At 58.7% G+C, this 21,205-nt stretch overlaps 1 protein-coding gene across 4 annotated transcripts in view; it reads right to left on the reverse strand.

Moving 5' to 3' along the window:
• The window catches only part of Mcf2l (MCF.2 cell line derived transforming sequence like), a 94,483-nt gene that overhangs the window by 68,452 nt on the left and 4,826 nt on the right, over positions 1 to 21,205 (reverse strand). For 2 of the 4 annotated variants that reach the window (XM_023715139.1, XM_023715152.1), the window contains exon 1: positions 7,818 to 7,923. The exons of 1 other annotated variant lie outside the window; for it this stretch is intronic. In XM_023715139.1, the coding sequence (XP_023570907.1) occupies positions 7,818 to 7,890 (73 nt within the window). In that variant the 5' untranslated portion in view covers positions 7,891 to 7,923. Of the gene's footprint in view, positions 1 to 7,057; positions 7,128 to 7,817; positions 7,924 to 21,205 lie in introns of those variants that run through there. One more of the 4 variants, XM_023715145.1, reaches the window with a different exon arrangement.

Here is a 21,205-nt window from a genome sequence, read left to right on the forward strand (position 1 = left end):
AAGGCAGGCACTGCACTGGGCTCCTGGTGATGACCAAGGGGCCACCCTGTGCTGCAGCTGGTGCTATGGCGTGTGCCAGGGACACCCCAGGTTTCAGAGCCTCACACCTCACCCGAAGGGTTCTTTTCAGTGCCTTTCAAACCTCAACAGTACCGAAGCTCTGCGAATTCAAGCTGCTTGCTCCCTGTTAGGACAGCTCCACGCAGCGCCTAGGTGCCTCCCTCTCAGTGCACTGAGGGCGTGATCTCCCAGGAACAGCAGACACGGGCCTCTTCCCGTGGCCCATGCCTGCTGCCTCCCAGAGCACGCTTTGGCTAGATTGTGCTGTTTTGGCTCAGCCAGTTCTGGGAGTGGAGGCTTTTATGTCCCAGTCACACCTGCGCTGCCTGTGGCGGAGCGACTACCCTAAGGTCGCAGACTGCGGCCCAGGGGATCCCACGTGCCACCAGCCCAGCACTCCACTGGGCTCCTGACCCAGCTTGTTGCGTGAGTAGGAGCGGCAGGTACTTCGTAAACAGGAAGAAGGAACAAATGCTGCTTCTTCCAGGCCCAAAGTTATCAACGAGCGCAACCAGGTACCCAAGAACACACAGTGGGACAAGCTGCCTCTGAAGATGGTGGGCAGTGGGAGGCAGGCCGGCCAAGGAGCGAAGGCGCAGTGGACAGGCGAGAGCACTCGGCACGCACAAGGGCGCAGACGCGACTGCAGAGGACTGCTGGGCGGCCGAGTCAGCTGATGGAGGGGCCAGAATTGCTGCCACTGCCGCAGGCACTGCTCAGTCAGCTCCGCCCACTCCACACGTTGATTCCGTTTATCACAATGAGGCACCTTTTCAGTCCTTCTCCCCCACCCTCCTCACCCCTTTCCTCTTCCATCTTCTTTTTGAACCCCATGAGTGCTGAGCTACATCCCTGTCCTTTCATAAACTTTATTTTGAGACAGGGTCCTACCCAGTTGCCAAAGCTGGTCTTGAACTGGCAGTCCTCTTGCCTCTGCCTCCCTGGCAGCTGTAATTACAGGCGTGTGCTACTGCCTGGCGCCCAAAGGCCTGGCCAGGGCTGAACTCTCCGCTGCCAGGCCGGTGCTGATGGCCAGCATGTGGGTTTTCTTTCTCCCAGGACAGTGGGAGGAGAGCCACTCAGTGGTGGTGGGCCTTGTGCCCCCAGGGCCGGGCACAAGTATAGCTCACAGAACTGCACCCCGAAAGCAACAGGGCCAACAGCAGCCCATCTGTCGACCTGCAGACTGGCCTCTGAGGAAGAAGGGGCAGAGCCATTGTGCAACTGGCAAATGGTGCAGAGCAGCTGGAAAGGGACCCTGAGAGTGGAGACCCAGGGAAAGGGGAAGCAGGGGGGAGCAGGGGCGGGGCTAGAGTGACAGGGGCCAGCACAGGGGCGGGCAGCTGAGCCCAGAGGCCAGGGGACATCAGCCGCAGGGCACCATCCAGGAGAGCCCCAGGGGCTGCAGCACCCAGCCTGGCCAGCACAAGGCCTACTTCCTCCAAACCAGCTTGGCGTTTGGCTGCTCCACTCCATGGGGCACGGCTAGCAGATGAACAGCCTGGGCACACTGGCCCAGATCCAGTCTCCTCGCCGACATTCTCAGCCTCTGCTCTGCAGCTCAGGCAGGCAGCGAAGCTGGTGAAGCCTGAGTGCTCGGCTGGAGGCGGGCAAGTGCCCACACTGATGCAGACCCGTGCAGACAGCGCTACTCTATTTGTCCCCTGAACAGTTACACTGCATCACAGGGCGTGAGGAGGGGAAAGGTTCCTGTGCATCTTTGGGACAAGTGGGATTTTTATAAACCCTAAAAGCCCTGTTTTGACTCTTAGCATGCTTGAGCCTCAGATGCAGAGCCTGCAGGTACAGAGCTGAGGCTTCCGGTCTTCAAATGTCCCCTTCATCCAACTGGAACATCTGTTTTGTTGGGTTGTTTGTTTGCTTGCTTGCTTGTTTTTTGGTACCAGGGATCAAACTCAGGACCTTACACTTGCTAGGCAGGCACTTCAGCTGCTGAACTGTCTCCCCAACCCCATGAAACATCTGTTTTTAAAGAGCTCACACATGTTTTTTAGCCAAGTGCTCTAAGTATGGAGAACAGAGACGTCCACAGCACATTCTGCTGGGGAGCAGGCGTGCAGGACGCTGCTTCAGCACTCTAGGCCCCTCCAGGCTGGGCATCCCACTGCTCTGCGAGGCCCTGGGCTGAGGCCTATGTGGCACGCTCCTCAGTCTGCTCCCCACCTGCACGACGGGACCAAGAGGGCATCTGCCCCATGCCCAGCAGGCCGGGATGGGCAGCCACGGCACACCTCCAGCAGGCCACGCTTTCCAACCTCAGCTGAAGAGAGCATCCTCTCTGCGTCTGCTTCAGGACAAGCAGGCCCCGGATGTGTCCGAACCATTGCTCCCCTCGTGCTTGGTGCCCAGCAGGCCGTCCAGCGGGCCGTCCAGTGCTGCCTGCAGGCGGTTCTGCTGCCTGAGAAAGCCCCAGCCCAGAGCACACTGCAGCACCTGCACCAGCTACAGAGAACCAAGTGTGCAAGTTCAGTGCTATCCGTGGTTCCAAGCTCCTGTGCAGCCTCCAGGTGTACTCGCGGCCTTCGTGGATAGGGGACTGTAGGTCTTAGTAAGTACCTTCTCAGTGCTTACTCTCCATGTTCCTGTTACAGGGACTTCGGTTCCCTTCCAATGATTCCTCTACCAATGCTGCTCCGCTGGTCTCAGTGTTCATTCCCTCAGACACAGCAGTCACAGATGGTGCAAATGCCTCTCCTCCTTCCCCTACCTGCTGCACAGTTCCCCACAGCCACAGGGAGAGGGGCTGATTCAGAGCCACATAGCCAGGGCACCACTGCCACTGCTGGTCAGCAGTGGTGCAAGTGGATGTTTACAGTGCATGGAGGGACAGACAGACAGAAGGACAGACAGACCACACAGGAAGGACCAGCTGATCCAGGAGCGCAGGGCCTGGGTTGCCACCCAGCCAGCCAGCACCCAGCCCTCCACATGCCAGTGTGTCACCCCCTGGACTCAGAATTAGTTTCCAATTGTTATTCAGGAAAATCACAATGTCCCCAAGAAGAGATGGGGGTGGGGAACATTTTCTGGGCCTGTGACAGTACTAACTGAAAAAGGTAGCAAAGTGCAGGATGCCCTCACCTTCCAAAGTCATTTCCCAGAGCGCTGCCCCTGGCCAGCCTGCAAGCTCACCACTGGTGTGAGGAGACCAGTAGCCACTCTGTCTGCACCTGGAAGCATCCTGGTGGCGTCAGCCCACAGGAGCAGGATGCTCAGGCCACGCCGCTACTCGGGCTCAGCTGTTGCCAGGAACTCCCCTCTGGACAATACCGAGTTTCCTTGTCGTCTGGGTATGTCTCACACAGCACATCCTGAACCTCAGGGATGTCAGGACCCAGAGGCCTGGGCTCTGATCTTGGCTTTTTTTTTTTTTTTTTTTTTTTTGGTGGAACCGGGGATTGAACTCAGGCCCTTGCACTTGCCAGGCAAGCGCTTATTCTACTGAGCCATCTCCCCGGCCCCTGGTCCTGACTTTTTCATTGACTGAGTTCACAGATGTGAGCAGAGGCTGCCTCTGCAGTCTCTCAGGATAGAGTGCTTCCCCCTCTGAATCCGGCATAGCCTGGGGCAGCACGCTGCTGTCAACCTGCCAAGATGTGAGTTCCTCTCTACCCTGGAGCAGATTCTAGGGTCACACCACCCAGTCAGGGGAGCTGGGGCAGCACTCACTGGGGCTCCGGGAGGTGCGCAGCTTGGCCCAAGCCTGGCAGTGATGGACACAGGACCACGGGAGGTCAGGACCCAGAGCTAATGGGGAGGGCTGCACCTGGGCCTCCTCAGGACTACAGGACCTGGACAGCTGCCCAGGCATGGGCATCAGGTACAGAGCCACAGAGAGCCGTGAACCTCACTGTAGGGGAAGCAAGAGGCCACCAGGCCCCACCATGGGGACGGAGGAGCAGTTCTGGTGCCTGCAGGCACAGAGAGTGTTGCACAAAGGAAGAGGACAAGTTCTACGTGAGAAGCCCAGGATGAAGGTGGCCTTGGAGCAGCTACTAACATCCAGGGCTGGAGCCTACCTGTCCTAGGTGTGGGCTGGGGACAGAGGGGCAGAGTGGGAGAAGGGACTCCACTAGGACTGACTATTGACAGCCACAGGACGGAGCTATTTTCCCAGGAAAAGTAGGGATAGTGGAAATCCCACTGAGGAGACCCAAGTCTCCCTCCATACATGCAGACAAGAACAGTGTGCATACTGTCCCTCGTGCCCACTGTGTCGGGCAATTTCACACTGCCCTCCCTTCTGTCCAGCAACATCTGTCTTGGCTACGAAGACACTATGCAGATCAGGCCTGGAACAGAAGGAACGTCTGTTTGCCACTTCAGCCTTCTCCGTAGGTTGGTGACAGACCTAGCCAGACAATTTCCATTCCTCTTATTTTTTTTTAATTTTTTATTTATATTTATGTGTGTGTGTGTGTGTGTGTGTGTGTGTGTGTGGCCAGCTCAGCCCACCAGGGGGCGGGGCTGGCTGGCATGTGGTGCTGGGGGATTGAACCGTGGTCCCTGTGCTTTGCTAAACTTGTTCTTAGTAGGTGCTTTAGACCACTGAGCCATCGCACCAGCCCCCTCTTATTTTTAATATGGCTCCGATGGCCATGGGGATGTGATGCTAAGAAGCTGCTCAGGAGACCAACATCAGCTACAGGGGTTCTGCTATCCTGAGGGTACTGGGTTAACCGCTCCTCCCTTCTCGGCTCTACCCCGCCCTACCCTGTCCGGCCCAGCCCACCCTGCCCAGTAGATGAGTTGGCAGCTGAAATTTAGTTCTTGGATTGTGGTGAGCTTGGTGCAGAAGGCAGATGACAGCAGGAGATGGTACAGAAACAGGAGATGTTGGGCTCACACAGACTGATACACAGCTGAGTGCCAACCAATAGACTAGGTCTTAGTAGACTAGGGGTGCTCATCCACATCCTTCTTTATCTTCTCAGGCAAACCAATGATTTGTTTCTTCAGTGTGTAGGCAGCTAAAATTTGCTAGATCCAAACATTACATTTTGATCACTTTAAATATCATATAGCTTACACTTTTACTGCTTTGAATTAAACTCTTCTACTTATCCATCCTCACATTCACCTACCCATCTACCCAACCACACACATCTAGAAGTCTACTGACCATCTATCCACCCACATATCCATCCTTCTATCCAACTGTCCATTAATCCAGCCATTCACCCAGCCAGTGAGCCAGCCATTCACCCATCTACTCATCCATCCATCCATCCATCCATCCATCCATCCATCCACCATCCATCCACTCACTCATCCATATATCTACCAATCCATGAAGTTAGGGTTTCACTCAAGGTCAATGGAGAAGGTGGAACTATGTCGAAAGATCTACTACTGCAGCACTGTACCCATATGCCCCTCCCAAGAACTTCGAAGTATAACTCTCAGATTGTGTCCTACACCACCCTCCTGAGTCAGGTCTGGAGGTGGTTGCAACTCACGATCTCCAGCCCTGCCCAGGTGATGCAGAGGCACACTCTAGCTTGACGACCACTACCCAAAATTCGGCAACAGCTTAAATCGAGCAGGTCTATGCTGTTTCTCTCTCAAATGTATGCCTCTCTTTTTTAACCAACTGCAAACTTAAAGAGAAAACCAAAACACCTCCCAGTACTGGAAGGGGTGCTGTACCACAGGAGGCTTTTGCTAGCAGAAGATCAGGTTCTGGAACACACATGAGACCCACGTGCTCAAGGTTCAGATTCACAGATGAAGCCCTGGGAGTTTGGGCCAGAGCCACACAGTTTCCAGGAGCTGCCCAAGCCCTCAGACGCGGCGCCCTACCCCTGGAGTCAGCTTTTCCCACCTGAGCAGCAACACCAGATACCAGCTCAGCATTCAGAACTGTCAGCTCACTCTGGCCCTGAGCAGTGTGCCGAGTTAGAAGCCATGCGGCTTTTGCTGGGGAATTCTCCAGGAAGTACTTGGACATAAGCTGGGGTGGTGACTGGGCTACGGCAGCCTCTATCCCTTCCCTCGGAGGAAATGCACCGCAAGCTCCTGGCTCTGTGCATGACCCCTGTCACTTCAACAGGGCATCCAGCCCTCACCACATGGCGTCACAGCCTGTAAACCCTGTAGTCCCCCAGGGGTGCCCTGCACAGCACGGATAATGACTGGATCCCTGGTGAGGAGTAGGGCAGTGCTGGGAGGAGCTGGGGGCAAGCAGGGCAGTGACACAGGGGCCTCTTGCTGGCCAAACAATGAGGCGTTCATAGGAGAGGGCGCCACTTAGCGGGATCTAAGAGCTGTGGTGGCATCTGCAGCCATCAGGGCCGCAGGAGTGTCAGAGAGCACAGATCCGGAGAGGCTGCTTCCTCCCCATGAGACAAAAGTAGCTGTGGAGGCCGGGGACAGACAGGGTGGCTATTGGAACACAGGGAGTGGCCGGTGCCACTTCTGCTCCTCTGACAGAGGCATTTACAATGCCAAATGCATGTGTGTCTTTCAGAGCTCATGAAGAACCCTCAATCCCCAAAACCCCAGCAATGACATCACTGTTGGAGCCATTCCCACACCAAGATCCCAACACCAGCCAGGGAAGTGCAGCAGAGCCCTCCCTGCCCTCCACAGGTCCAGCCTGAAGGACGCAGCACCCAGGCACCCTCTCCACTCCACGGGCCGAACCCCACGCCAAGCAAAGCCGAGCCCACGCTTCAGAACAGTGCAGCTGAGCTTCTGCAAAGAAGGGGACAGATGGCAGAATGGCTCTATTTTCTTTTGCTCCATACACAATTGACTCAGTAGTTTTACTCAGAAACCCAGCTTTGCAAGCTGAATATCTTCCGAGGTCTCAGCAAGGTGCCACACACAAAGAAAGATTGTCACTCAGGGGGAGGGGGCCACACCCAAACCAGCCAGCTCCCAACACCTGTGTCTCCTCAAGGCAAGCCTGAGACCCCAGCGAAAGGTCTGAGTCACCTAACACGGCAACACGGCACGAGCACTGGCCACTTACTTTCAGAGGCATAGCTCCACTTCCTCTTCGTTCCAAGAGGAACGGGCGACACTGCGGTTTCCTTTAACACTACAGCAGGGAGACTTGGGTGTGCCCAACCTGACAGAGGCCGCAGCAAGGTAGCTGCCGGCTCAGCCTCTGCCGAAACCCAGCGGAATCGATCAGGCTACTCCTCAAAGCTCATCTGAAGTAACCTCTCGATCAATACAGAGAACGTGTCCAAGTACGCTATCTTCTGCTCCCCCACCCCTCGCTCTGTTCTCAGGCCTTTGCCTGAGGGTCACATTGTGTGGTGGGAAAGAGCCACCAGATTATCAGGATCTTTCCCCTCAGAAGGAGTTTCGGCAGCCTCCCCTGCCATCCCTGGCTCCAAAGACCCTGGACTCAGCTGGTTCTCCGTTCAGGGTACCTGTGCCCAGCCCCATTGCTGCCATGAGCTGCCCAGCTGCAGCCGCATCCATAGGCAAGCCGGGGAGGGGATTTCCGAGCCACTGCAGGCCAGCTCCAGGGTGCCGCAGACCCTGATCACGCGGAAAGCCCTGCCTGGTCTGCAGTCACTGTGGCCACCCTAGCGGAATAAAATGGCCTGACAGTCCCCGGAAACATGTCAGCTACCAGAGCGTGCAGCCGACTGTCCCTCCCTGGTCAGCGCTTAGAGAGAGCAACGCAGGCGGCTGCGGGGCCCTGACAGCGTTTCCCTGCAGGTCTGCAGATGATGTCAAGCCTAAGGATCTACAATGGAAGGGAGCGCTCCTCCTACCAGTGTGCCTGGAAACCGCATCCAGCCTCTGCACCATCTCCTCCAGAGCCATCTCTTCATTCCAGAACCTCATCCTCCCGAGCCCAGAGTCCTGCGGCTCCCGCCCCAACCCTGGCGCCTCGGGTGGCGGTGGAGAGGGGGCGCGCGTGGGGAAGGGTGGCCCCGGATTGGTCTGCGCTGGCGGGGAGGGGGCGCCTGCGGGGGGCTCGGGGCCGCGGCGGAAGCGGAAGCAGCTGCGGCTTTCGAGTCACCTGGGAGCCTGCGTGGCCCCGCCGCGGGCACCTGGGGCGCGTGCGTGTGCAGACGAGACTCGCGCGCGTGCACCGCTGCGGGCACAGGCGTCCTCCAAGTCCCAGAGGATTATGCAGAACTCATGCACGTGCACCGCCCTGAGGACTCAGTACCTTGTGTGCACCGCGAGATCGCCGAGAGCCTGCCCTGCCCGCTCCGCCTGCCCCCCCCCCGTACCTGCGGCCGCCCGGGGGCAGGTGCAGAGCCCGCAGCAGTTGAGCGCGCCCTCCCCTCGTGGCCACATGGCTCCAGGGCGGAGCCAAGGTGAGTGGGTTGCTGGGTCCCTAGATGGCTGGGGGTGAACTGGCGCGCTCAGACACAGGACCAAGCCCTGCAGGCCTGGCTCTCCCTCCGAGTTGGCAGAGAGCCACGAGGTGATTGGACACCACAACAGAGAGGAGCTGGGTGCCCCAGGCCGAGGTGGTGTGGGCACAGGTGTGCGCCCAGACCTAGCCTGTCCCCACTGCCCCCGGAGTCCAACTGTGGGGGGAGCACAGGCCAGCACCCTCCTCTGAAGGAAGCATCCAGAATGGCTGGGAAGATCAAGCGCCCAGTTACCAGGGTCCAGCAGCCTGCACCCCACCATTCTGTGTGGTGACCGTCACACCAAGCACTCCCCGGACACACAGATAAAGGGGTCACAGGGCTTGCCTCATAGGGTCCACAGCCTGGGAGGCAACAACCAGGGAGCATTAATCACAACGTAAAATAAAAGGGGCATTAACCATGTGTGGAAATCACTGGGGAAAGAAACTGCTGCTTTTAAAAAATAAAAAGCCAGGGTCATCGTGATAGCTTAAGGGTCTAAGCTCCTGCTTAGGCAAACAGGGACCAGGGTTCAATCCCCGGCACCACATGTCGCGCTGGTCCCACCCCCAGGTGTGCTGAGCTGGTCACCAAGTCCAGGCGTGGTGGTGCACACCTGTAATCCCAGCGCCGGGGAGGCTGAAAACAGGGGGCTCACAAACCTCCCGCCTTACCCCTCGAGGAGGGCACAGTTGCTGCACCTCCACATCAGGACGGTGAGACTTCTTGTTCACCGAAGACAGGGCAGACAGTGCTGCCTGCACCCTACCAGGACCCTTGTGCCCAGCACTCCAAGCACTGACCCCATCTGGTCCACAGCGGCCCGCAGCAGAGCTCCACTTTACCCTTTTACTCAAAAAGCACAGTCAGGTCACCAGCCTGGCCACTGTGTACCGCATAGTACACAGGGATGAGGTGCGGACTCAGATAGCTCTGAACAGCCCCGAAAACCATGCTGGCCTCAGAGGCTTGGTCCTGTCTTGGTTTGAATGGCATCCAGGAGCTCTGTGCAACCCAGGTCACTAGGCTGGGCCCTCCCCGCCCAGAGGCCAGGTGCAGGATCTTTACTCTCCGGGGAGTAGCTCCTCCCAGCCAAGCCTGGGAGGAGGCGGGTGCTATCGTCTTACACCTGGACAGCGCTGCGGCTGCCGCATAGCAACCATTCCCGTAGACTAGCCCCAGAAGCGGGTGAGAAAGGGAGCTGGTGGGTGGGGAGGGCCGGGCCGCGGGCTGGGGTGGGCGTGGCCGCCAGGGGAGGAGGAGCGGAGGGAGGGCGACACCCACTTCCTGCCCTGCAGCTACTCTGCGGACCCCCCAACCACCCTGAGCGGGATGCCATGGCCCATGAGACAGAGGACTTGCTGGAGCTGAGGCAGGGACACCCATAGACGCAGCCCAAGGTCTGAGCAGGGCCAGCATCTGGCAAGCTGTTGGCTCAGGTCCTTTCGGGTTGGCACTTCAGCTGGCAGAGCCCTGGTCAGCTCCACCACGGCACCTGCTGTGCCTGAGGACCTGGGGAGCAGAGAGGACAGGGCACCGGCAGAACAGCCCAGTGGCTGGCAGCACTCAGGAAGGTCAGGGGCTCCCTGATAACAAGGACTGTGGGGTGGAGGAGGAGGTTACCTGTTCTGTGTCTCCCTGCTCAGCCCAGCAGAGGCCTGGAATCCACGTGGGCACAAAGAGAACAGTGGCTGGGGAGGAGGTTGCAGGCTGGGGCAGCAGAGCCAACTGTCATGCACAGAGGAGTGACAGCGACACTTCCACACGTGAAACTGGTGGTACAACCTATCTCTGCCCAGAAGGGTTTTGTGCACTTCAGAAAATAGAGGAAATAGGACTTTTCGTTGTTTTAAGGTGTACAAAGTTGTAGCGCACTGTATCGTTTGGCATATGTTTTTTGCTCAAGCCTTTTTTTTAGCCCTGCCACATACCTGGTAACACCTGGGTAAATATTTCCCACAGTGTATTTCAAAATTTAACAGAACTTTCTTGGCAATTTTTTGATCCTCACAATGTGGCAAAGAAACACAAACAGATCTTTCTCTCGCAACTGTTTGTTTCTCTTGGTTGAATTCCTAAAGGTGGAATCAGACTAGAGTACAGCTGCTTACAGTTTCTAACCTGTGTGTGCACTCTGTGTGTGGCCGCCAAAGCAGGCAGCCTCGCTGGGCACATGCAGGACCTGCCCCAGGTCCCCTTGCTTAGTGCCGTGCTGAAGGAAGGGTGAGGCTGCTGCCCAGCAGGACCAGGGGCGAGCCCTCCCACCCACTGGTGTGGCAGCAGCTGTGTCCAAGCCCACTTCCTGTTATCGAGATGCCATGGATCCCATCTCACCCCAACAAGAACAGCTGTCAGCAAGAAATCAAGTAATAGCGAGGGGTGCCCAGGCAAGGAGGAAGAGGAGCCCTTCCGCCTTGTGAGTGGGAATGTAAACTAGACACTGTGGAGAGCAGTGTGCAGAATCCCTGAAAAACTCAAAATAGAAATTCCATCGGACCCGGCTACTCGCCTTCTAGGTATCTTCCCAAAAGAGTTTTTTAAAAAATCACATCGCAGCGATACGGGCATGCCCACGCTTGTAGCCGCAAGCTCACGATAGCTGGCCTGGGGCGCAGCCTGTGCGTCCACCAGCAGGTGAGCGGATGAAGGAAAGGTGGCATCTACGCACTACGGAGTGCTGCTCGCACGACTGCACAGAAAGACAGCTCCTCGCTCCCAGGAAAATGAGTGCACCTTGCACCACGTGTCAGGTGACACAAATCAGACACGGCTTCACTGGCACGTGACTTCTCTTATATGGGAAAGCCTGAATAAAGTAAAAGGCAAATGAAAGATAACAGGAAAGGGGCAGCTCCTCTGGGAGGAGGAAGAGGACACAGAGGCGGGGGAGCAGGGAGGGCAGCAGAAGGGGCCCCCCAAGACCTCAGCTGCGTCGTGCTCATGCACTGCTCCCTGTGACGAACGTGATTGTTCTGTGCTGCAATCTCAGGCTGAAACAGTAAACACTAGAGAGAAGAAATGCTGTTGCCGAGCAGCCTGGTGGGACTCTGGCCTCAGGCAGCGGAGCCGCTGGGGGCTCTGCACGTGTTTCAAGCATGTCCACCCAGGTCCTGCTGAGCTGAGAACACCTGCCCCCAGTGTCCTTGGGAGGGAGGGGCAGCCTGGGGGTGTGCAGTCTGGAACCGCCCAGGAGGATCCCAGCCTCTCAAGTACACAGGGCTGTGGTGCTCGGGCCACCAGCCACACGTTGGAGGAGCCCCTGCCCTTGCATCCGAAAGGCCCCATTTCCAAATCAGATCCCACTCAGGGGCTGAGGTTGGGCTCCACGAGTCCTCCTAGGAGGAGGCCTGCTCTGGGTGGCAAAACAAGGACAAGCATGGATAGTCAGGGCAGCATCTGGGAACACAGCCCTGGAGCCTGCTTCCTGGCCGGGGCACTCAGTGACCTGCCCTGGTGTGGCCTGGGGAACATGGCAGAACAGCCAGCCAGTCATGTGGAAGGGAACACACGAGCTGTCACTGTCAGTCTTGTGCTATCAGAACAACACGGTCAAGAGCCAGCTGCCCTGCTGAGCACCCCAGCTCCCAGCACCCCAGGGCTCTCAAGAAGCTTGAGGAGAAAGGGTTTCCAGAGAGGAAGTTGGAGGGAGAGGGCTGCCTGCCTGGGGCATGCGGCTGGGTGGCTGGGAGGAGGCAGAGCCAGACACTGCCCATGTTCTGCACTCAAGACAATTATTCTGGGCTGAGGGCATCCAGGGACCAGGGCTGCTTCCTCCCCTCCTGCCCTGGAGTGAAGGGCATCACTGGGCAGAGGGGCTCTTTGTCCTCCAACCCCGGGGAATGACCTGGGCACAGGACTGTGACAGGGACTACCCACCCTGAGGGCCCTGCAGGAAAGGTGGCCACCAGCAGGGCAGAAGGGCGAAGCTGGGGTATGGGTGAGGTCCATGGCCAGGAACGGGAGCCATGCTGGGTAGACACCAGGCCAGCAACCAGCAACCTCATGGCATCCTGGGGACAAGGGGCAGACAGCAGCAAGAGTTTGGGGGGATGTGAGGACTCCTGCTGAGCCGGGAGAGTCTGGGCTTTCATGAGTGGAGCCCGGCTGCTAGTGTCCACATCTTCCCTGACCTCTAAGGGTGTGCGGCCAGGCTGCAGCCCACCAGGACCTCTGTGGATGGGGACAAGGATGCTGCCACAGGAGGTAGGACCCTACCTGAAGGGTACAAGCCTGAAGGCGGCTGCAGGTCTGCAACTGGCAGGATGGGGAGGCTCTGGCACTGCTCTGAGGAGAAGGGCAGTACCTGCACTGGATGCCTTCTTTAAGAACAAATCCAGCAAGGTCCGGGGCACAAGGGCTCTGCCTGTGGGTCCTTGTCACTGGAGCTGACTGTGGCCCGGCAGGTAGAGTGGTGAGGGCTGCAGTGTGGCGGTCATCACACATGGAAAAGGGGACAGAGGTGGGGTTAAGTTGGGGTCTTGGGAACCCAATGTTGGCACAGATCCTTCTACGTGAGGCAAGAGGCAGAGGACAAGAGGGGAGCCGGTCAGGGGTATAGTCGGATGGGGGGACAGGTCCTCCGGAGTGGCCAGGAGCAGCCCAGGCCACTGAGTACCCCCACTCCCAGAGCAGAACTTGCCCCATCCCAGGCTCGGGGAGGCCCCCATGGGCAGGGGTCAGCATCAGAGTCACAGGATGCCTTGGAAGAGGCCAACAGGTGCTTGTACAATCCCAAAGCGCGGGGCAGGACTCCTGCTGCCCTCAGGTCAGGCAGAAATGCTCACCCCCTGCTCCTCAGGAAGAGTGCCCAGAGCCATAGCACCCGGCCTTGAGCTGAGGCGTGTGTCCCTCCTGATGCCCTGAGCTCGGTCCAGCACAAGGGAGCACCGGGCTGGAGCCAGCACAAGGCTTCGCTGGTGACACACAGTCATGTACTTCTGTGGCCCAGTGCACAACCGTTGGTCCTGTTGGAGAGGTTACTCCTCAGACCCTGGTGTCCTCTGGCCACAGGTGTCCACCCTGGCTACAGGGGGAAAGGGAATGCGCCCCACACTGGGAAAACCAGGCCGACAGCCGCTGGCACTGGGACCACGAGACAATGGGCGGCTTCCTTGCATTCTGCTGCTCTGGGCGCCTGCCTGGGAAAACAACTGTCCCCGCCCCTGGGTGACTTCCCCACCTCACTGCAGGGACAAAGAACACTCTGTTCTCAGACACGACAGTCCCCAGAGAGAGGAAGCGAGCAGGCGAGGTGTGCAGGAGAGCTGGGAGGACATGCTGCCTCAACATGGCACACGCAGATGTCACCTTGTCAGGAGGTTCTTGACAATGGCTCCAGAGGGCGGGCAGTGTGTGGCCCACATCCTGCCCACACGTAGGAGTCGGGCTGCCAGCGTGAGCTCTCAGAGAGACTCAGAGAGCACAAGGGCCTTTGAGCAAGCCCTCTGCAAGACCCTGGCTCTCCCTCCTGTCCTGGATCTGAGCACTGACTCCTGGTTCGCACCAGGCACGGTAGGGGTGACTCCTCTACTGTACAGCAGGCTGAGGCAAGAGACAGTGCCACCTTGCCGCCCTAGGGCTGGCTCCAGGAGGGCTCTACATCCTTGTCTCTGTGGCCCCATGGGGACAAGGCCTAGAGAGAAGTCTTTGTGGATTCCAGGAGCCCTTGGCCTAGGACTGCAGAGGCAGGAGACGTGGATGGCCTTTCCCGAAAGCAAGTGTGATGCTCCGAGGGCTTGCAGAAAGAGGGCTAAGAGTTCTCCATGCTGGGGCAGCCTGTGGAGCCACAAGGGTAGAGGCGAGAGCAGCCAGAAGGTGGACAATCTGTGATCAGCTGGGTCAAGTGAGTGCAGGAAAGGAGGGTGGAGAGAGTGGAGGTAAGGAGACACGTTGTCACGGACTCCCTGCCCTGCCTGCTGGGCGCTCAGTGGCCTCTGAAGTCTCACTCCCCACTGTTGCTGACCGATGGGTCTAGAAGCTCAAAGCACTGTGCAGATTAGAGACACTGCCTCTGCCACTGCCACTCGGCCAGTATTCACACCAGCTGCAGAAACAGTGTGCCCCCAGGGGAAGCTGCTGAGGCTCTTGAGACCCCTGAGCATCCCTGGCTGTGCCTAGACCCTCCTCTTTCCCAATTGTGGAGTCTACTGCAGGACTGTCCATGTTTTAAGCACCCTCCAGGTCCTGGTGGCTGTGGACCCTTCCTGGGCTGGCTCTCCTGACTTCCCTCAAAAGTCACCCTTGGAGAGGCTGCAGACAGAATCCGAAGCTGAGGGCCCAGGGGTCTGAGAATGCTGCCCAGCGTCTGAAGGTTCCCAGATCACTTCCCAAGGACAGACCAGGATCAGGTCCACGGTGGAGGCCTCCTAGCCAGCCATGGATGGGAGGATCTGCCCATAGCTGCTACAACACGGAGGTGTTGGGGAGGTTGGTGAGACTCACAAGCACAGCGGACAAGCCATGATGACGGAAACTCCCGGTGTTCTATTCAACAGAATGTGCTCAAGTAGAGAGAAAGAAATGAGCTGCAGGGTGCTTGGTGTCCTGGACCCTGGCCTCAGGACAGAAGCACCAAGGCTGGGCCTGGGCAGGACATACGGGCCTGGGCACACCTAGGCCTGGACGTGTGGGGACTGGGCTCGCCTGGGCCTGGACACACTGGATGTGGACGCACGTGGCCAGTATTGCCCAGGTGGCCACCTGTATTCCAGCAGTGGCTGGTGGGGTCCAGCAGAAATGAGCAGCAGCCAAAGTAAAACACAGGTCTCCACCAGACCTCCCCAGGCAGCTCGGAGGCCAGATGCTGGCCGGAAGCCACATCCTAGAAGAGCCCTCTCCAGACCCTCAGGAGTGTCCACAGCACCCCAAGAAAACAGTGTGGAGTGGGCAGGCGCACCCTGCCTTGCCGGCCCTGTGTCCACTCCTCTGGGCTGAAGGGCGCAGCCAGCCTCAGCGCTGGAGGCAGGAGCTGGCCTCTTCTCTCCACAGGCCCTTCGGATTTCCTGGACACAGTTCCTGAGAGGTCGATACCTGGGAGTGTGCATTCCATCAACCCGAGCCGCCAATCTTGGGGACCTGCGAGGCACCCAGAGCCACAACAGAAAGCCGCGCACTTGGCCTGTTTTCTGCTCTTCACAGCAGTGCTTTGGCCCCATGCATCCGGGACGCAGTTCCACATGGACCTAGGAATGCACTCTGCCCTGTCTCTGAGCACTTGGGCAGTGGAGCCGCAGCAGGTGGATGCAGAGCTAGTAACTTGGGTCTCTCCAGTGCTCAGGCAGATTCATCCCAGAAGCAAAACTGACAGCAACCTCAGGAGGCAGAACTCCAGGAACCTACTGACCGCCCAGCTCTGTGGCCCCCAGCCGGGAGAGGCCAAGCACAGTGCAGCTCCTGCTGGGAAGCCCCATGGAAGCCACCTGCCCCTGCCTGAGAGCAGAACCCAGGAGGTGGTTGCAGGACTGTGTGACAGTCCTCCTCCACCCTCCATGCTGCCCTCCCCACAGCTACAGGCAGAGGCTCCGTTCCCAGCCCTGTGGCTCCCGTGGGTCAGCCCCAAGCAGGGGAGGTCTCAGTGCGGGGACCAGATGGCCACTGCCTCAAGGGCCGCTAGGACATCAGGGACCTGCAGGCCCATCTGTGGGTGCTTCCTCCTCCCCTGACCTGTGCTTCTGCCCCGGCCACGCGCCCATGCGCAGCACTCCCAGGACTGCCTCCTGCCTGGTGCAGAGCTGCTCTCGGCTCTTGAGCACCTTGGGCTGCAGGCAGCGGGGGAGGCAGCCATGCCCTAGAGGCAGGGACACCAAGGAGACCCCTCTGTAGACAGCCCTTCCCTTGCTTCCCACAGAAAGTGAGACCTGGAAATGTAGCTGGCTCATCCAGAAGCACAAAAGGCTAAATTCAAACGGCTCCACAGGGAGGGGGCAGAGGAGTTAACTACCTCTGGAAGTGGAGATGGGTCCCTCCCCCCCCTGAGTCAGCATGGAGCCACCAGTGGGCAGCCAGAGGCTGGCCTATAAAATTCATCTGCTTGAAGGTGGGACAGAAGGACGCCCACCTCAAACCATCACACCACATGTCCACCTACAGAGCTCTTGGGTGCTACAGGATACAGATGCCCAGAAGAGACTCAGCAAATCCTGGCTGCTCCTGCATAGGCCCCGGCCCCAGGGGCTCGGCTCATCCGCTCCTGCTCTTCAGCCCATGGCAGTCAGAGCCGTGAAGAGCCACACGCAGTGAGCAGCCGGTTCTCACCCTTTGGGACCACAACAGCGACATGCTTGTTTCTATTTTATCACCTAGTTTCAGATTCTCTGCCAGCTAGCTGCTCACAGAATGGCCACAGAGGCACGGAGAAGGAGGCCAGCCCTGTACCAGCCACACTGCGTGGCCCAGGCAGACAGTGCCTGTGGGGCTCACGCCGCCTCCTTTGAGTCTGTGAAGCTGGGTCACTTCCTGTTGGTGTGGCTGCCTGGAGCCGTGACCTCCTGGCCCCTCAGCCCTGCGGTGGCGGCGGCGGCGGCGGCGGCGGCGGCAGCGCAGTTTGTGTCTCCTCCTGGCCTGGTGTGCAGCTGGTCTCCGACCACTCAGCGGGGCTTTCCCCACACGGGGCCGGCCTCTGAGAAGCTGAGTATCCGTCTTCCCTTTTATGACTTGTACTTCTGGCTTCAGAGCTAAGAACACTTTGTCTAGCTCTCAGTCAGAATGTGCTCTGAGTGCCATCCACTGTGTTTTCTAAAAGTTTCGGAATTCCACGTTTTAGGCTTGAACCCATGTTTAGCTGATTCCTGGATGAAGAGCAAACCACTATCATGGCCCTGCGGCCACGTCTGCAGCATGTCTGCATCCAGGGTCACTAACAGCCACGGCTCCTCTAAGGAGGACCCTAAATCGACACCTCCTTAGAAAAACTCTCTGGAAAGAACTCTGGAGGCAACAGAGGGTGTGCTGGCCGCTGCTGCTCTTTGCACGACGCTGTGACCCAGGCACCTTGTGTTCCTTCTCCTAGCCACGTCGGGAAAGGGATGGATGGGACTTCCTCCGGCCTGGGACAGAGCTGTGACATCCTCAGAGTCCTGGTCTCAGGGCCTGTGCCCATCACAGGGTGGGAGGGGTGGGACAGGGAGGCAGCACAGTGCCACAGGGATGTGCCACTTCCCGTGGGGTGGGTCTTGCATTTGGCAAGGACACGCTCATGAATGAGCAAAATCAAATCACACAGCATAGCAACTGCCCCATGACTGCAGTCCTGCGCCGCAAAGGTGTCCTAATAAAAATTGGAAAAAACAATGAAAAGAATAGTTTTGTGCAGGGGAAAGCAATGAAGCAGCACGCAGGCTCTGGAGGGGCCCGGCCAGCCTCACTGGCGTCCATTGCCTGGTGCAGTCACTGAGGTTGAGGCTGCAGGTGTGTGTGGCGCAGGCTGGGTCTTCAAGCTACGCCATGAGGAGCCTGGATTCCTGGAGTTCAGCCAGAGCAGATGAGGTCTGCAGATTCCGACATTTTGAGGAGAGGGCACCAGGCTAAAAGGCGCCCAAGGTTCCACGAGGGAAGATAGCCTGCTGGGTCCCGGACAGTGTCCCCACAGGCCCTTCAGAGGAGAGCTACTCAAGGTGCAGCCAGGGGTCCCCGCGTACGCACTGAGCTCACCTTGCTAGCTTGGTGATACCTGGCCAAGTCTCTGGGAGGGGACTTGGCACTAAGCCCAGGGGCACAGAAGCACTGTGAGGAGGTGCTCTGCCCAGGTGGGCCTGGGGGCACAGGCCTGCTAGGCAGGCATGGAGCTGGCAGAGAAGCTCCCAGAGCCTCAGGGGCATCAGAGTCCACCTGGAGCAGCACATCCAGTCCACCGCCCTAGGATGCCAGACCTGCACACCCAGCCCAACGCCTGAGCACGCAGGAAGGAGGCCAGGAGAGCTTCCCCAGGCATCACCATCCCGAGGAAAGAAGTTTAAAGCCCTGCTCTTCTGAGCTGTACTGGCTCTGAAAAGCTGGCCTCAGGCATGGTGGAGGCTGTCAGTGGCCACCCTGCCCCTGCCCTGACAGGGGTACCATCGCAGCCACAGAGGCCCAGCCAATCTGAGCACCCAGAAGGGCTGCTCTCCTCCTGTGAGGGCAGAGCAGGGCCTCCCTCCCGCCCCTGGAGCCATCAGAACCAACAAAGGGCTGAGCAACAAGGAGCCCCGCCCGGGATGTCGCTGTCCACAGGGCTCTATCCCAAGGAGGGGGACTGCTGTCCAGGGAGGACCCTGTACTGTTGCCTGGACCCCAGTACCCCAGATCTGGTGCTCAGGGAAGGAGCCCACACAGCCCTGCTCCACCTGCGTACAATGTTCCCAGGGGAACGCATGGCCCAGGACCTGGAGCAGTGGGATCCCCACTCCATACCCTCCTGACAGCTGGGCCCTCTCCATGCCTGAGTCCCTCGAAGCTGCAACCCTCCTGGGCCTCCTGGCCAGGGCCTGCCTGAGCCCACAGAGTCCGACCCCATCTCTGACTGGGCTTCTGGGCCCCCTCTCTACTGCTCTCCCCAGAGTTGCCCCGAGGGCCAGAGGAGCCAATTTCTGCTCCCATGGGTCCCGGCCCTGACTTCTGGGGACACTGCCTGTGTCTCACTGTCTCCACAAAGCTCCTGTCTGAGGAAGCCCTCCCCACCAGATGCATCCCCTGGTGGGCATTCCGGGGCACACAGTGTAGTGTGAGATGCAGAAGTCAGATCTCCTCCCCACGGGCAGTAGCCAGGCTGCAGAGCGCCCAGGGGGAGCTCGTGCTCAGACGGGCTGGACCCTGCTGCCTCCGAGGTTGGTTCAGCCCAGCCTGGGTGTGTGGCTGGCACAGGACGGTCTGTGCGGTTGGGGCCAGACTGTGTCCAGCGGAGGTCTGCGAGCCCTAAGTAAGATCTCTTCACTCCCTTTTGCCTGATTGCAGCCCTGGGATCTGGGATGGGGTGAGATATTCCCAAGTCTGTCTGTCCCCAGAGCCCAGAGAGAACGCAAATGACCAGTAGCCCTGGTCACCTGGGACGCGTGACCTTGAGGCTGCGCAGCCCCAAGGATACTATCTTGGTTACTCTTCTCTCGTTGCTGGGACAAATACCTGACACTCAAAATGAGGGAAGGAAAGGTTTATTTAGCTCACAGTTACTGGAGGTTTCAGTTGAAAGCAGCCTGGATTACGCTGCAAGACCTCGGAACCTTATTTGCTCAGGAGAGAGGGTCAGTGCCTCTGTTTTCTCCAAACATCTCCTCCCTGCCCTAGGCAGCCTTAATCACAGACACCACCGCCCCATGCTATAGGGTCTAAAGGATGGGGTGTCCAGGATGACCCTCTCTCCACGGTGGGGCGGGCAGAGCACATACAGCTGTTTAATGGTTCTCACCTCGCTGGCCCCGCCCTCTGGCCCCGCCCCGCCCCTGGCCCCGCCCCTGTCCTCTGGCCCCGCCCCTGTCCTCTGGCCCCGCCCTGGTGCTTGGCCCCGCCCCTCAAGCGGCTCACCGCTCCTCCAACCAAGTCTGCCCCATGACTTACATGAGGCTTTAGGGGGACAACTAGATACAAACTATAACAGACATGTAGCCCTGAGGAAACTGAACATATGAGTCTGCAGACATTTTAAGAAGACACGGAGAGGCCCATCAGCACAGAACTGTTCGTGCCGCTCTTCAGAAGGGACATGCACATCAAAAGCACAAAACACACCTGTACTCCCAGCCACTCGGGAGGCTGAGGCAGGAGGACCGAAGAAGGCCTGGGCAGCTTAGAGAGACCCTGTCCTCAAATAAAACGCAAAGAAGAGGGTTGGTGACCTAGCACAGAGACCCTGGATTCCTGTCCCTGTCCACGATACTGCGCCAGGCTGGCTTCTCATGCCCGCGGTTCTGCTGAGGCAAAGCATGTCGGGTGTGAGGGATGAAACACTGGGCCTCTGGAAATCCTAAGGTCTTGGCCAAACAGCCTGGAGGCTGCCCAGCGGGCCCACTCGGCATCAGTGAGACCTGCAGATCCGCTTCTGAAGCCCTCAAGAGAGCAGAGAGCACATGCCTGCCGGTGGCAAGGGCACCATGGGTCACGATGGCTGGAGTGACACCGAGCAAGTGTCCTGCAGCTAAGGAGGGCAAAGCGCTGGCATTCCACACGTGGCACTGTTCCAAAGCCATGAAGCAGGACAGGGCGCCACACCATGGGGGCCCTGAACATGCTAAGCTGCAGGAGCGGCAGCCACACATGGTAGGAGTCGTGGGCCACTTGGGACACAGGTTGGAGATAGGGTAGGGCTGAGAGTGGGGGCTAGGGGCTGATGGCCGGGGCTTCTCCTGGGTGATGCTGGACACTGGAGACCAGGACTCCTCCCTGTGAATGACCACAGATCTGGGTGGCCAGAGAGGGAGACCCTTGGAGCACACGTGATGCCTGTGTGTTGCTGTCTTTGAAGATGAAGTGAGTCCCAGCCAGTGAGCACCCAGTGCAGCAGTGACAGCAGAGCCCTCCACCCTGGGCCACCTGCTAGCATCCCAGAGGCCCCTCAGCGCCGGCCAGCATGCCAAGCTGCCTGGGTGTCGTCCTGTGAGGACCGCCACCTGCAGTCCATCCCCGCTCCCTCAGAGCCTGTGCTGTGTGCCCCTGCTGGCCTTCCCAGGGCCTGGCTTGGCTTGGACCTGCTGAGCTCAGTGCCATCCTGAGCTTGCATCCAGCCTGTGTGATGGAACGTCCCCAGCACCTTGATTCACTGCATCCCCACATCTCAGTCCAAAAGGAGTCTGTTTGCTGCTCTCCAGCACTCTCTGCTGGTGTAC

Source organism: Octodon degus, unplaced genomic scaffold (genome assembly GCF_000260255.1).
Source record: "Octodon degus isolate 3935 unplaced genomic scaffold, OctDeg1.0 scaffold00039, whole genome shotgun sequence".
NCBI lineage: Eukaryota > Metazoa > Chordata > Mammalia > Rodentia > Octodontidae > Octodon > Octodon degus.